At 40.6% G+C, this 16,621-nt stretch overlaps 2 protein-coding genes across 2 annotated transcripts in view; one reads left to right on the forward strand and one right to left on the reverse strand.

Moving 5' to 3' along the window:
- Window positions 1-7,561, reverse strand: part of LOC139727894 (sideroflexin-5-like) — a 61,181-nt gene extending 53,620 nt beyond the window's left edge. The window contains exon 1 of the mRNA XM_071638867.1: window positions 7,361-7,561. Coding sequence (XP_071494968.1) covers window positions 7,361-7,435 — 75 coding nt within the window. The 5' untranslated portion in view covers window positions 7,436-7,561. The remainder of the gene's footprint in view (window positions 1-7,360) is intronic.
- An 8,538-nt stretch (window positions 7,562-16,099) lies between these two features.
- Window positions 16,100-16,621, forward strand: part of LOC139727895 (uncharacterized) — a 47,618-nt gene continuing 47,096 nt past the window's right edge. Inside the window, exon 1 of the mRNA XM_071638868.1 lies at window positions 16,100-16,311. Within this exon, the coding sequence (XP_071494969.1) occupies window positions 16,269-16,311 (43 nt within the window). The 5' untranslated portion in view covers window positions 16,100-16,268. The remainder of the gene's footprint in view (window positions 16,312-16,621) is intronic.

The following is a 16,621-nucleotide window of genomic DNA, read 5'->3' on the forward strand; positions in this document are numbered from 1 at the left end:
AAACAAGTGGTCAGTGTTGACAAGCGGTTACCTTGGAATTGTTTTGAAGAGAACCAGCGGGGAGGATAAATCACCCACGGAGAGAGGAGGAGAGAGAGTGGGAAAGACGGAGAGGTCGAAGCGGTGAGAGAGAGATTGTGAAGGAGAGAAACTGGAGAAAAGTTGAGTTGCTACAGTAGCTCCCCCCTAGTGAGCTTCTCGAAAGGTGGAAAAGAGAGATGGGAACGATAGAAAATGTAAATGTATGCAGCGAGGCTGGAGCACACGTAGAAATTACAAAATGTACAGAATGGTTTGGAAAACGTACATGCTAACATTCGTTCAAATGTCAGATTTCGTGAACCGTTGTAAGGCATGAAACGCGCTATGTAATCGTATACATGACAATGCCAAAGTGAACGTGGTTCGAGAAATGCGAACGGAACAAATGTCATTTATGCTGAATCGTTTCAAAGCAATGAACTTATCGAATTATATGCGTCATGTACAATTAAAATGCATGGGATTTGGTAATTATGTTTATGAAGTACTGACATGGCCACACAATAATTCCGTCAATTTACATGTTTTCGTTGCAAGATGACGATACAAAAATAATCACTGGCAGTTTGACGCGTGTCGTTGTAGGCAGTGATTATGAACGGTGATATCGCATATGGAAAGGCAACATAGAAATTTAGAGAATTAAAGCATGATCATATTACAATTGAAATGTGCAAGGTGATGCTTACTTGACAGACATGATAATAGTAATCATGATACAAACGGTGAAATGAGTGTCCAACACGAATGTCCTTTATCATGGTATATGACCGAGTCTTTTTATCGCTTGCGATTATAACGTGCTCGGGTAAAGTCCGGCTATCGCAGTTGACGAAGACTAACTGTAGTCAGTAGGACGTACGTGACGTGGACGAGAGTCGGGGTGAACGGATGGTCGATGTTGATGTCAGATTGTCAGCTATCAACGGTCTCTCGACAGGACAGTGAGTCGCCTGGAGATGTCGTGTTGATAGTTGGCAAGCGCAAGATGGCCAGCGGCAGCAGCGAGTCGTGCCGGTAGAAGCCGATGCGCGATGTGTTCGAGGTCGAGCCGAAGTTAGGCAAAGGGCAATCGAGAGTTCGTGGCGGTCGATGAGGCAACGGTCGGCGATGTCGAGTCTTATCGTGGCGTTGCGAGAGTTGAGCGATTCGTATCGCAGTGTGTCGTATCGTGTCGAAGCGACAGCTGTTGAGCAATTCGTATCATATCGTGTCGAGAGTTCGAGCGATTCGAATGGCGTCGTGCGGTTGAAGGCGGGTCGATGCTGGCAGGTGTTGGTGTCAGTGCGGCGATTAGTCGGTCGTGGATGTCGATCATGCGTGCCTGCCGAAGGAACCGTCGAGGCGTGCGGCGGGTGAATAAACGGCGGCCGGGCGGCATCGTGGCGGGCAAAAACATGCAGCGTGCTCGTTGCGATGGCATGTTCGAAGATGATTGGCGTTGGCGTGGCGGGCGATGTCGTCGTCGACTGCGTTCTGACGTACAAAAGATGAGCATAAGTGCCGGCGTAAGTGGCGGGGTCAAAATCGTCGTTAGATGTCAGTTCGTCACGGGCGCAATGAATTTCCCCGGCAGTAAGCGTAACATGGTTCAGAGAACCAGTTGAGTCGGGGAGTCGCTCATAAACTAATGAAAAGCGTGGTTGAAATGTCGATAGGTGTGTCGATAAAATGCGTGCATGAGATCGAGGGAAAGTCCTTTAGGTGAATGTATTGAGGGAGTGGCCGCGGGCTGGACGAGTGCATGTGACAGCGGGCCGGTGACGAGAAAAAGGAGCGATCCCGTTGATGCAAAGTTGAGAAGTGCATGTCGAAAAGCAGATTACAGTGATGCAGAACATCAGCTCCGAGAAAGGGGAGATGGACTTAGGTGATGAGGAATATCCATCTCAAGGTGCAGAGAGGCAGTAGTGTCGGCAGCCATTGTTGAGGCAAGCTCGGGCGTGGTTGGAGTTGATGTCGTGTCAGTCATGCTTGCTGCGTTGTTGTTCGTAATACGGGGTCACCAGTTCAGCAAGTGAGGTGATGATGATTGTGTGGGGGTGCCGATCGCAAGGTACCCTTTTTAGCTGCGCGAAGAAAACGGAACGCACCCACTAAAATTGCGCTATTTTAAAACGGAGATTCATAATCAACGAGACGGTCACGACATTCAAAACTGCAGTATTTATGCATGTTTGAGGTAAGAATTAGGCGAATTTGTGTTATATTTTTAGAATAAACAAGCTACAGATCCTTAGGGTGACGATAGGTGGTACCCCTAGCCCCGGAGACCGCGCCGCCAGGCGCGGTCCTGGCGGCTTCCCCGCAGTTTCGCTTATGTTAGTTCGATAAGTACACGTGTATTCTGTGCGCTTGTGCAAGTGATTGTGAATTCTGTGAACATCGGTGAGCTGCTTATAAGACATCATTTTGTGCATCACAAGCAATGAAATGCATCAAACACGGTTTATTGTCACCTCGTCTACAGCCACTTTGTCTATTTTCCAATTGGTCTACTGGCATATCGTCTATTACCGATTAGTCCAATACCCATTTGGTCTACATCTCGTTTTGTCCAGTACCCAAATTGTCTAATAGCCACTTTGCCCACTACCCGTATTGTCTAATACCCAACTCGTCTAAGGAGCATTTCGTCTACAAATCAATTGATCTAATAGCCAAATCGTCTACACTCACAATGTCTATTTGCCATGTCGTCTAATATTTATTTTGTCTACTACTAGTTAGTCTACTCCCACCTCGTCTACAAGTCATTCAGTCTACATTCACTTTGTCTAGTTATCATATCGTCCAACCCTAGTTTGTCCATACCCAATATGGTCTATACCCATCTGGTCTACTCCTAACTCGTCTACTCCCAATTGGTCTACTCCCAACTGGTCTACTCCCAACTGGTCTACTTCCAACTGGTCTACTCCCAGTTGGTCTACTCCCAACTCGTCTACTCCCAATTGGTCTACTCCCAATTGGTCTACTCCCAATTGGTCTACTCCCAACTGGTCTACTCCCAATTGGTCTACTCTCTACTCGTCTCCTCCCAATTGGTCTACTCCCAGCAACTCGTCTACTCCCAATTGGTGTACTCCCAACTGATATAGTTTTACTCTCAACAATTTACCCAAACTGATCATTTCCATCTGGTCATGCTTATAATGAATATACCACTTTGTCTAGTGTCCAGTCCGTCTCACTGTCATGAACTATTCATATTAAACCTGCCCTTGATTAGCACAAAAATCAATATATTACTATTAGACTATTCTAGTTGTTAATTATTCCGCACATGCTGAATATAAAGACATACTAATCAATGGTGAGACATGACTATCCAGTCTACATTCTGGCCGTAAAATAACTAAATAATGATAAACTAGCTCAGTTACAATCCTCCATCACAAACGAATTGTCAGTCATACGTAACAGAATTACATTTCGACCGACCACCCCAGTCCACCCGTACCTCCATGTAGTTTGCAGGCACAAACCCTTGTTGGTCGTAGAGGAGTCTGCGCCAAGACTACTATATGCACCACTTCGGCACTGTCCCATAGGCCCTGTGTTGTAGCTTCTCCCAACAGCCTTTGAGTCCAGAAACACCTTTTCATGTTTATTAGGCAGAGCTTCATTCTGAGAGGATTGTCATGGTAACCGTGATTGACATGTCCTATGGGGGCCTGTCTGGCTAACCCCCACTGAGATAAAGGTCAACCTGAGTAGAAAGCCAGATGGTGGTTTGAACTGTTATGTAACACCTCGGAATGTACTTTCTAGAGCAAGAAATGCTCCATTCTGTCTGCAATGAGAGACCTCCTTGCATGAGGAACCAAGGAACTATCCCAGCCATTCCCTTTCTGTTTATTCGTTTTCTTCTTTTCTCTCTTTTCAAGCTCTCACTAGATCTTTTTTCTTTCTGTCCGTCTGTCTACTCTTCATAATTACTGAATCATGTCAAGACCAACATGATTTTTCCCTCTATTTTCACCTTTCTCTCAATAAATCTCTTTATGAAAGAAATACTACAAAAGGCCTAAATCATTCTCTGTTTTTGTACATTGAAAATTCACTCCCCATTTGCATTAATAGCTGAACAAGTTTGTAGGTTTTTGTTGTGGTTTTTTTATATCAGTCTACCTTACATGTATAGTTTTCTTGGCCTCTGGCCGACATACTTATCCAATGTGTCATATAACTCCTTCTTTCATATTTCTATAATATTTCATGAAGGGCTATACAAGATTGTACAAAACTACTGATATGTCTATACGAGCCTAACCTTTATCTGTTTAAGAAAAAAAAAAGATAATAGCTATAATAAGCTTTTACATTGTATGTGACATTCTGATTTAATTGTGAATGCGAGTTTACATATATATAAAAACCCAAGTTAATTCACCTATTTATGCATGGTGCCTGCTTATCATGCATTTTATCAAATTCACCTTCTTGGAAGTTTGAGATAAATCTACGAAGGCTTATTCATCTACAGTAATAGATTACTATACTTAATGATTTGGTGACTTTTCCCTTCAGGCCTACGTAATGTCTTGTCGTGCTATTGCTAATGCGTTGTACATGTACCAAAGCAAAATCTCATCGAAATAGTTTGCCAATAGGCCCATAGGAGCTGAGATATAAGATTAGCTATAACCTGGATCAATCCATTCAAGTAAAAATCTGACACCAATGTCAAATTTATAATTGTCATGCATTCAAACTGTTTTAGCTGAATTAGTCAATAAATATAGGCGTTCATGTATCTTACGAATAATTCAGAACCTACACATAATGAAATTCAAGGGTATCAATTTTAGATTGTCATATACACTAGGTTGGTATACACTTACAATGAACCTAGGTTTGTGTTAGGGCCCATGAGTACACAGTATACCAGCGAGAAAAAGAAAACAAGTAGGTGTTAAAGGATGGTAATTTTGGTTGAGATGATGATTCAGCTTTTGACATTTTGCAAGATAGAAACTACTCGAGATATTATTATCAAACAGAAGTTAAAATTCTATTTGATGAAAGTCGGATTTGGAAATATCCAAAAACAAAGTAAAGCAAGGTGGTCCATATAAAAGAAATTTCCCACATTTCATTAGGACCACTCTGTTTCGGGATATCTCGACCATCTCAAATTTGATTTTCGTCTCTTAGAATAATATGTGTGCTCTTTTGATAAGGGGAATCTCATGAATTGTTGCAAAAAGTTATAACATGCCTTGAAATCTTGTTCAGAATAGTAAATAATGCCCCCAAAATATCTCATTACATTTTAGTCATTTCATGGTTTACACGTGAATGAATCCACATATATCTGCATAATATGTTACTCCATGGTTTACAGAAGAGCCAGATTAAGGGGGAAAGATGACAATACGGACTACTGTGCAGAGTAGGAAGAAAAGGTCACCTGATACACCCCTTGGAATTTGGTGCACTGGTATAAGGGTTGTCTGACCAGGGAGGTCACCTCCCTGGTCTGACCAGTGTTGTTTTTATTTCACCCATGGACTGGTGATATCTGCCTAATCTGCCTTTCTAATTATCCAGTTACTGGGTGCTGCCAGACAAGTCCCAAGAGATGGTGATGGACATTGGAAAGCAACCAATCACATGGGTGGAGTTTGATTTTCACCGTGAGAAACTGATTTTAGAAGTCTGTACAAACCCTTGTTGGGAGAGGCTGCAGTGCAGTGGTACGTGTATAATTAGTCTTGGCACATACAGACTCCTATTACGACCAACAAGGGTTTGTGCCTGCAAACTAACCTCCATGCGCGTGCATGCATGCATGCAGCGATCTTGGCGGGATGCGATTTTTTTTTTTGAAATTGCCAATTGTGTCACTTGAGCAAAGACTATCAGTGTGCTGGCTGGTTTTTGTACGCATGCGCGTGGACTTCGTTAGGTTCCTCGCGAAACGTGTATTGAGTACATTGCAGGCTAGTAAATTATTCATCTCAGTAGTAGCTATATATTGTACATGAATCATATTTTTGTGCATATGTTTCAACCTTTTTTGTGCATTTAACCGTTTACATACATCAGTACGTGGCAGACAGAATAAAGAATACTGATAATGTACTTCTAAAGTGTTCATTTTCATTTTTACCATACTTATGATTGTGTATCAAAGTTGAATGGATGGAGTGTTGGAGTTTGGACATATAAATGCTGCATGATTGCTTCTGATATAAATTACACATCCACCACAAAAATAACACAGCAAGTTTTTCACACTGTGACATTATCTTTTTTTCCTTAAAAAAGTGTCATAATTAGAACATAAAAATTTAAAATTCAAATGGGGCACCAAGAGTGTTCAACCTATTTCACTGGGAAAAAAGAAACTGGATGAAGTAGACTTAAATAACAAAAAAAAAACTATAACTAGTAGTAGACCAGTTGGGAGTAGACTAGTTGGTAGTAGACGAGTTGGCAGTAGACGAGTTGGGTGTAGACTAGTTGGGAGTAGACGAGTTGGGAGTAGACCAATTGGGAGTAGACGAGTTGGGAGTAGACCAATTGGGAGTAGACGAGTTGGGAGTAGACCAATTGGGAGTAGACGAGTTGGGTGTAGACGAGTTGGGAGTAGACCAATTGGGAGTAGACGAGTTGGGAGTAGACTGACTGGTTATTAGACTAATTGACTATTAGACAAGGTGGTTGTAGACTAATTGGCTATCGATTAGACAAAATGAACTGTAGACTATTTTATTCATAGACCTAATGATTAATAGACGGAATGGTCAATAGACATAATGGGTGTTAGACGAAATGTGACTTAGACAAATTGGACTATAGATAAAATGGCTAGTAGACGAAATGACAATTAGACTAATTGGCATATAGACAAAATGGTTGGTAGACGAGTTGGTAGTACCAGTAGACGAAGTGGGTTTAGACGAGATGGCATTAGACTAGGTGGACAGTGGACAGGGTGGGTGTAGACGAGGTGCCAATTTACCTCAAACACTCGCCGATGATAGTCATTTAGGTTTCATCGACCCATGTACGTATTCCTAGTAGTTTCTGTTGAAAAATTAAGGAAATATAGCGCCGCAAAGGCACCCGTTTGTTCAACATGAAGATCTTTTATGGGAGCACGGCGCAGCCGCCACCTGCGTGTGGCGGCTGTCGCAGTTAGTGGTACCCCCAATGCAATGCTACACGTCCTTTGCGCGCCCGCGAGTTTCCCCGATATTTATGCGATAGTGACCGTGTAGTTGATAGCCCGGCTTACCATTATGTTACGACTTGTCATCAATTTTCAGCGATACTAAACAGAAGTAAATGTGTTAACCGTGTGTACCTGATCAAATCTTGGTTTATTGAGCTGGAAAGGGGGGTAGCCATCTTTGTCTAGTTCCGATCCGATCTGTTCCATTTCGATGCCGTTTATTCAAGATCCACCGTGACGTACCTGGCGCTGGGAACTTACAGTGTACCTGCTGTTCAAACGAGTTGACAAGTAATAGTGGCAGGAAAGACGGACAGCTTCAGTCGTTTTGATCACTAGCGCACTGCACTCTGTGTACGTGACGTGTACGGGATTAGTAGCAGGGAGGTGGGATCACCTCCCTCCCTGGTGGTCAGTAGGTAGCTAGGCTAGGCTGCGTCCAGAGCGGGTTAATCCGCTCTGGCTGCGTCTATTAGTTTTATTGTTGTTGTTGTTATTATTATTTTTTATTTATTTATTTATTTATTTATTTTTGAGGGTGTGATGTTGATGACCAGTTTAGTTTTAAAGGCGGGTATCTTGGTTTATTTTCGAACGGTAGCTGTTAGTCTCATTCCAGACGAACTCATTCCAGACGAAAACAAAGAATTGTCATTTGTTTACACAACGGGTATTTGGTATACTCAGTGTACTATACAACCAGGGAGGTGACCTCGCCTCCCTGGTAAAACTAGCCTTTAAACAAGGCGACTCGCTCTGCGTGCCCCCGTATAGCGCGTTTACCCCCACAAACCTGTTGGCCGGCGAGTCGTTATAAAGGCTATGGTAAAACCGGTGCCGCGGTGCAACCTGTCGAGAGATAAGTCAGGACAGATCTGGGGACCGTTTCATGAAACTTTTTGTCAGTGATTTACACCGACAATTGTTAAAAGCTACTGAAATCCTTGCGTCTGATTGGCTGATAGCAAATTTGTCGGTGAAAACCTCCGACGAACTCGTTGATGAAACGCCCCCTGGGGGGTGTTTCATCAATGTTTACAGAAAACCCCATTCGATTTGCTTCAGTGGTCAAAGAGAAATTAGGGGTTTTGTAGAGGATGTCAGAAATCTCTTCCCTCCAAGTTCTGTCTATTGTATTCTCACACAAGAGCATCGTCGAAGTGTCAGCCTCATGACATGCTTTACAACAATCCACATTTTTTTTTCTGTGACCGCTTTACCAAATTGAGAGCCAAGATATTGTATTTTAAGACTCTGAAGTAGCATTTAAACAGTTTAATCCTGTTGGGTGTTATCAATGCGAAAATCTGATTGTATTTTTTTTGGGGGGGGGGGGGGGACATACTGTACACCTGCTAAGAGAACTATGTAATATGGCTGAGGTATATATGCCGGTAACCATTTGGACAATTTCATTTGTTTTTTTAACTTATTTCATATCTATATATTAAATGGTCCTGATCTATAGTTTATATTTGGTAAGGACGTCACTGAGGATATCCCTCATCATCATGTTATGTTATCCAGGTATTTGTGCTTTCGTTTATTTATTTATTTATTTATTTATTTCTAATCTTTTGTGAGGGTAGTCCATTCACCAATAAATTGTGGTCTTCCATGGAGCCCTGAATAATGTTGATGAACATATTAGCAAAACGTATATACAGAAGATGACATATATACAGTGTAGATACATACCAGCATACTGTACATTGCAAAGTAAGTACATGCCACAGCAAGAGTTCACCAGTGTGCCGAAATAACAATTAAAACGCTATTATACAGGAATGATAAAGCCCAAAATGAATTTCGTGTGTTACTTACAAATAGCAACTTTGCTTAAACAATCTCTTAAATGAATATATTATGGAAGAAGCTGATCTAATTGAATGATCTAGCCTGTTCCATTCAAGTACAGAGGATACGATTGGGCTGCACTTGTGACAATCAGAGCGAAATCTTGGCACACATGTATTTCCACTGTCTATTAGCCTTGCATATATTAAAGCTTAAAGCTTAGATTATGTTATGATAGTCTGAGATTTTTTTTGTCAGCTTTATCGTAATTCTAATGATTTCATTTCTAAGTTATTGGTGAGAATTAGAGTTTATAATTACTTAAAGATCTTTAAAGCACAGTTTTCAAAATACACGGACACATTAATTGATTGATTCAATGAATGATTGATTGCTTGCTTGCTTGCTTGATTGATTAATTGCATGATTGATTGATTGATTGATTGGATTGATTGCTTGTATTGATTGAATGATCTGAGGATGCATTAATTTTGTACTTTTCTTGACTGAGTGACTGGCAGGTGGGTTCGATATGTCTGTGCATGATTTGTGATACCTGTGATTAAAAGATCTTAAAGTTGTTAATCAACCTTCCATAACACAATGGAACCATTTAAAACGTTCGTTTACAACAACAACAAACAAAAAAAATCGTCAGAAAATTCCTAAACTATCATACCATAATCAAAACTGTGAGCCAAGAGCAATTTGTTTGAATGAGAACACTTTTTTGGACTTCTGGCTGAATTTTCCATCTTCTTTCAATTTGGCGCAAGTCATTTTTCACACTCCGGACAAAGAGCGTCAGTGTTCAGCCAAGCGTGAACAAAAAATTGTTTTGTTGATTGCACTTGATAGATGAGACTATTGGGCATCCATAAATATGAAAAAATCTTCCAAATATTTTGAAATGTAATTTAGACAATTTTTTCAAAAGTGTAACGTTTTTTTTTTTTTGATACGCCCTGTATAGCCCGTGAGAAATTTCCAGCAGAGACCGGCGAGCAGCCGCCGCGCCGGTGCTCCTATGGGGACACCAGCAGATGTCCATTACTGATCAGCGGCTGACCGCCGGGCGATTTCTTATAAATCGGCCGGTGGCCGGTGGGAGATCGTCCATATGCCGCGGTGGGTCGTCACTCGGTGACTGCTATTGGGACTCTGCGCGGAGAAGAACCCCCTAAAATCGACCGGACTGACGGAAGATGAATATCTCTGACCCGAGTTCGATTCCCGCCCAGTGCTTTACGCCCTTGGACAAGATGTTTTTACCTATAGTGTCCCTCTCGACCCAGGTGTAAATGGAGCAACGCTAATATGGTAATAATAATGTCAGCTATAGGGCCCTCTGGTACAGCAGTGGCAACACGGGAGAGGCTACCCTGGGTCAATAAGACCATGCTATTATTATCATCATTATCATAATTATTATTATCACTTCATCGATTTACACACGTCAATGATCTATGCAATTTATTCATGTCTTATAATCATGGAAATACGAAATTTCCGAGGAAGAGAAATTTAACGAACGACATTATAGAATTCGACAGAAAGTATCATTACTTACTTGTAATGCAAAGTCGTGTAAAATGCTGGCCGATTTTAGAATGTTAGTATATTTTGTGGCAAAATGTGAAATGATGTCTTCAATTGCTTCTGATCACTCAGCAATGTTAAGAGTTTTGAGTATAAACGTGTTTTTTTTTAAAGCAATGTAAGCTTGTCTAGATATTTGGAAAGTTACTCACGCTTTTTGAGGTAGACAATATTAACCTACCAAAAGTAATTTCCATTTATGCAAAGTACACTTGAGTGTTGGTTAATTTCGAGTGAATGGTGTGGTGTTCTCAAAAGAAGTGCAATATTGTATCTCCTTATTGCTCCAGAACATGCAGCGATTTATATTATGCAATTTTGCTTGTGGAAATAATAAATATGTTGGAAATTTATCGTTTGTATAAAGATATTGAATATGTTAGTAAAATGATAGACGAAATAATTCTGACATTGGGGAATTCTGAAACGACACTGAATATATATATATTCCAATATTGAATCAGTAACGTTGGGGGTATTCCTAATTTTGTTAGGCCAGTGACTTTCGAGGTTATTATAAATAGTTAACTTTTATCAAAGCTTTATAATGATTATGACATAGTGCAACTCTGGATGGACAGGCAAGAGGGAAGAAATGAGGTATCTATAATTATGAACATTAATCGATGGATGTATACAGTATATCTGATAAAGATTTATTTGAGGTATTATATGAGTTTTCTTCAAATTTGTCTGCACTCTCTACAAATGAAATTTGTAAGATCACAACCGTTGCAGATCTAAATTTTTAACAAACATGTCGAGAAAATAAAAGGAACCATGCTGGAATCGAATCTGTCATCTATATACTGCCTTCAAAGCAGTGGCACGATTCACTTCGACGAGCTCCGAAATTCCGACATTGTTATGTTATAAGGCCATATTATCATGCATATAGGGGTAATGATATTAATGATGTATGAGTTTTCTTCAATTTTTTTTTTCTGCCCTCTGTACAAATTAATGATCTACAGAGGTGATTACACATATTTCTTTTTCGGGCTACCAACATTTCAAACATGCAAGAATAGCATTTATCAGAAGAGAAAAAGTTAAGAGTCGAGCCCTGCTACATAGCATGCACAGAACGTCTGTTGACTGCATAATCATAAGCGGATTCAGAGGGGGGGGGGGGGCGCCCATTTATTTATTTATTTTATTTTTTTTTTTTTTGGTTGTATAATAGAAAAAAGGGCGCGGGCGCCCCTTTAATTTTTGAAGATACATTGGGCCGGATGTAGACGCTAGCAATAGCTTGTACTAGCCTTTTACTCGAATCCGTACGCTCAAAAACAAGCAACTGCTTGCGAGCAGAAGCTTTTGCTAGAAAGAGACCATGCATTTACTTAAAAACGTATGCATAAAACATACCTTTTGCTTGTTCTTGCTAGCAATTGCTTACGATTTTCCAAGCTCTGTAAAATGAGCTTGAGCTTTTGCTTGACTGGGACATTCCCTTTTAAGTACTATCATTTTCATATTCATGTATAAGAAAGACCACATTTTTGTGCAGGAGTGGTATATACATCTACAAGAAATTACTCCTAAGTAGTGTAACGGAAACTTTTTCGTTCCAACAATGGGAATGTCCAGTGGTTAGCACGCAAAATGTGATGAAAAACAGGTAAGGATGTCTGACTTCGGTGGAGAGCAAGGAGACCTCTCTCCACGTGCGATCTAACACTCACAGATCCGGGCTTACTATATGTATAAGCAGTGATGGGAATCAGCTATCCGGTACGTGTATGTGTATAGATGTGTGTGTGTGCGTGCGTCTGTGTGTGCATTTATCAATGTCATTTCATAGCTCTTCTGCTATGTCAGGAAAGGTTTCCGCACACACACGTCCTTTCAAATACATGCTGTCACATTCGCCTTTGTTCTTGTGTTCGCACGGGCGTGACGTCCCTTTTGTTGAAAACGCAAGCATTCGACAGAGACTTCAACTCTCCCGTTTTCGACGGGAAATCTCCCGCCGAAAACCCATTTTTGCAAAAAATCCCGTTCTCCCGCTTGAGCCTAATTTCTCCCGCCCTGGCTCTGTGTCTACCGTTGGAAAGGATATAATAATGATAATAATAGTGGCTACTTGTATAGTGGATATAGCGCACAGGTCCACTTTTCAGTGCTCATGGCGCTTCAAAAATGAAAAGATATATATTTACATGCATATACAAAGTCATATTCAAACATTTCAACAAAGAAGAAAATGGTAAACAAAAACAAATATATACCAAATAAAGAATACAACAAATACCAATTAAAAATACAATATTGATCCAATATTAATGGCATACAGCAATTACAGTCCTCAGTATGAAAGGAACAGATAAGTTTTAAGTTTGGATTTGAATGACTCTGTAGATGACAGTTCCCTTAACGGAAGAGGTAACTGATTCCACAATTTTGGTCCCATAACGGAAAAAGCACGATCACCATACCCATGTTTTACTCTGGGTGTTTGGAGTAAGAATGTATCTGATGATGAACGTAGCCTTCGTGTCGGATTGTATTTTTGAACAGAATTACTTATGTATATGGGGGAAAAAGAATGAACTGAATGATGTACTAATAACAGAATCTTGAAGATAACCCTTTTTTCTACAGGTAACCAATGTAAGGAACGGAGAACTGGTGACATGGAATCAAACTTATTAGTAAAAGTTAACAATCGGGCAGCAGAATTTTGCAACCGTTGAAGTTTTGTGACATCTTTTTTTGGAAGATTACACAATAATGAATTCGAAAAATCCAACCGAGAAGAAATCAAAGCATGAATAAGTATCTCAGCTGCAGATTTAGACAAATATTTCCTTATGAAACTTAAATTACGCAACTGATATCGAACATTCCGCTGAATATGAGTTACATGACTTCGAAATGACATTTCCTGATCAACAATGACACCTAAATTACGGGCTGTTTTCGACGGAGTAATGCAAGTGCTACCGATGTTGACATGACATGACTGATAATCAACTTTGCTTAACATATATGCTTTGATCCCAATAACAGAAACTCAGATTTATCATCATTTAGTTTAAGGCCATTGGATGTAAGCCAGATTTTCAGGTCTTGCAAACATGCTTCGAGTTTTGCAATGGCGGATGACAATGAAGACACAGTGGGTTTAAAAGACAAATAAAGTTGTATATCGTCCGCATAACAATGATAACTAATACAATGCTTGCGAAATACTTCACTAATTGGTTGCATATACAGAGAAAAAAGCAGCGGGCCTCTAACAGAACCTTGAGGTACACCAAACTTTGTTGTAGTTTTACAAGAGGTACAATCACCAATTCTGACATAATGAGATCGATCACATAAGTAGGATATAAACCAATCAAGAACAGTTCCTTTGATGCCCAAATATCTCAATCGTTGAATCAGAATAGCATGATCGACTGTGTCAAAAGCTGAGCTCATATCAAGCATGATAAGAGCAGTGATGTTACCACTATCTAATTCTCTGAACACAATATCTGATAAGTTGACTAACAGTGTTTCTACACTATGACCAGGCTTGTACGCAGATTGAAATGAATCAAGCAATTCATTATCTTGCAGATACGTTGTCAGTTGTGAGAAAACAACCTTTTCAAGCAATTTACTTAAATAAGGTAAATTTGAAATTGGGCGGTAATTTTTTAGACACTCCTGATCTAAGCCTGCTTTTTTCAAAGTTGGATGAATAACTGCTTTTTTACACACCTGTGGAACTACACCTAATCTCAGGCTAGCATTTATGATTCTTGTGATAACGGGTGCTAAAACTCTGCCACACTTCTTAACCAAATCTGTTGGGATTGGATCAAGTTCACATGATTTGTTTATAGGTGAGTTCTTAATAAGCTTTTCTATCTCTTTAACAGTGACAGACTGAAACTCACTCAATTCTGACTTGACTTCACATACAATGTCATTTGGCTGTTCACAACGAGTTGGGAAACTCCGTTGGATTGCCACAATTTTATCAATAAAGTATTGATTAAAACAATTGGCTAACTCAACTTGATCACCATGAGTGAGGTGTTCTGGTAAAGGAGATCGCTGTTTTCGGTAAAGTAAAACATTAGCAACTTTGTACAACTTCTTTGTATCTTTCCCACAATCCGTGACCTTTTTTGAATGATATTGTAACTTAGCATCTTTAATCAAGGCATTTACACATCGCCTTTGTGCATGATACATCTGCTTGTGAATCTCCAGTTTTGTGGACCTTGACTTCCTTTCTAACTGTCTACGAAGCAGTTTTGCTTGGGCTATTTCTGGGGTATACCATTCCGTATTGGGGTGTGATATTGTGACCTTAATTCGTTTCTCAGGTGCCAACTTATCAAGGGTGGCAGTGAGTAAGGTGTTATACAAATTCACTTCATCATCAACATTATTAACTTGAGATTCAGCTGATGAAAGAGACTTAACATGAGTATCAGCAACAAACTCTTGTGGGTTTACAGATTTCAAATTCCGTGTAACAACAAATGTTTTTTTTTGTAACAATATATACTTATTGCTATCGTATGTGGAAAAAAAAAAATAAGCCTCATACAGATAGCACCAGAGAGCATGGTACCCTAGGAACTTCGCACTTCTCACACATCAACTTGGAGTCTCCCGTTTGCTAGGGGTTTCAGGCGGGAGAATCTCTAGATCTGAAGGTGCTTTGGGTTGGAGTCTCTGAAGCAATAATTTGCTTGTGCGGGATAAGCAGATCGAAGGTACCAAGTACAAGCAAAAGGTTATGCATATGGATTTAAGCACTTGCTTGCGCTGAAGCCTTCCCCCCCCCCCCCCACTTTTTTTTTCTTTTTTGTTGTTGCTTGTTAGCCAATGAAACCCGGAAGTGGCACCAGAAATATTTTTGCCACCCCCCCCCCCCTCCTTTTCGGAATTCCTGGATCCGCCCCTGATAACAATGGTTAACACACTGTCGGAATTTCGGAGCTCGTCGAAGTTCATCTTGCCACTGCCCGGAAAGCAGTAGATGGTAGAGGTATGAGTTTTCTTCAATTTTGTCTGCCCTCTGTACAAATAATCTACAGAGGTGATTACACACATTTCTTTCCGGATTACAAAAATTTCAAATTTATGCAAAGATTTACCAGAAGAGAAAAAGTTAGAGTCGAGCATTATACGTACATACAGAACGTCTGTTGACATTTAGTATAGGCCTATTTATATTTTGTTGCAATATTGATTGCATTTTCTTTTAGATGAAATGATTGATATGAAATGAATTGAAAACATGTTAATAGGGCCTAATACAATAATTGTATTCCATTCAATGAAGGACTGTTCAAAGTTTGTAATCGATAATGGTCGATGGAATCGAATACTAGTACCCCGGGGATGGAGGGGGCCCGGGCCGCGGGGGGGGGGGGGGGGGGGGGGGGGTATCGCGTCGAAGCTGGGGCATTGCAAGCAAGGCCAAGGCTTATGATCACAACATAACACGGCAGTACACAAGAACCATGTTTACGCGCGGAGCGGAGGGTGCTACTCACAGAACTATATATCTGCGGTGCTACTGCACCATAATATACGGCACGGTCCCATCCCTTGATTTCTACATCAGTGAGCTAGCCAGTGTGGTGGATGTGCCCGTCATCGAAGCTATCCAACCAAGCGTCGACCAAACATGACCCGTCCTTCAAAGAAAGAGTTGAGGCATGAAATTGCTCGTAAGTATGCCGTATCCAGTAACGTAACCAAGATGTTCGTCGCTGTCTAGCGGTAATTGCATGAAGCTTACATTAATTTACAATGTCTTGCCGTTCTGGCAGGTTATTGCATTGTTGTGCATGTCGGGTCAGACAGTTGACCGAAAGATCGGTCTGTACCCGTCCGTCAGGAATGTTCCGCGGAGACTACGTCTGGCTTCACGGATCCCCTTCGTATACGGAGGACAGCGTTAATGGCAAAATATAAAAGAGTCCTCCGGACAGACGGATCTTTCTGTCTAGATCTAGTCAGACAGACGTCATGTCAACT

The sequence above is a fragment of the Diadema antillarum genome, unplaced genomic scaffold (assembly GCF_040938485.1).
Source record: "Diadema antillarum isolate AM-2024a unplaced genomic scaffold, OU_Dant_1.0 seq00000158_RagTag, whole genome shotgun sequence".
Classification (NCBI taxonomy): Eukaryota; Metazoa; Echinodermata; class Echinoidea; order Diadematoida; family Diadematidae; genus Diadema; species Diadema antillarum.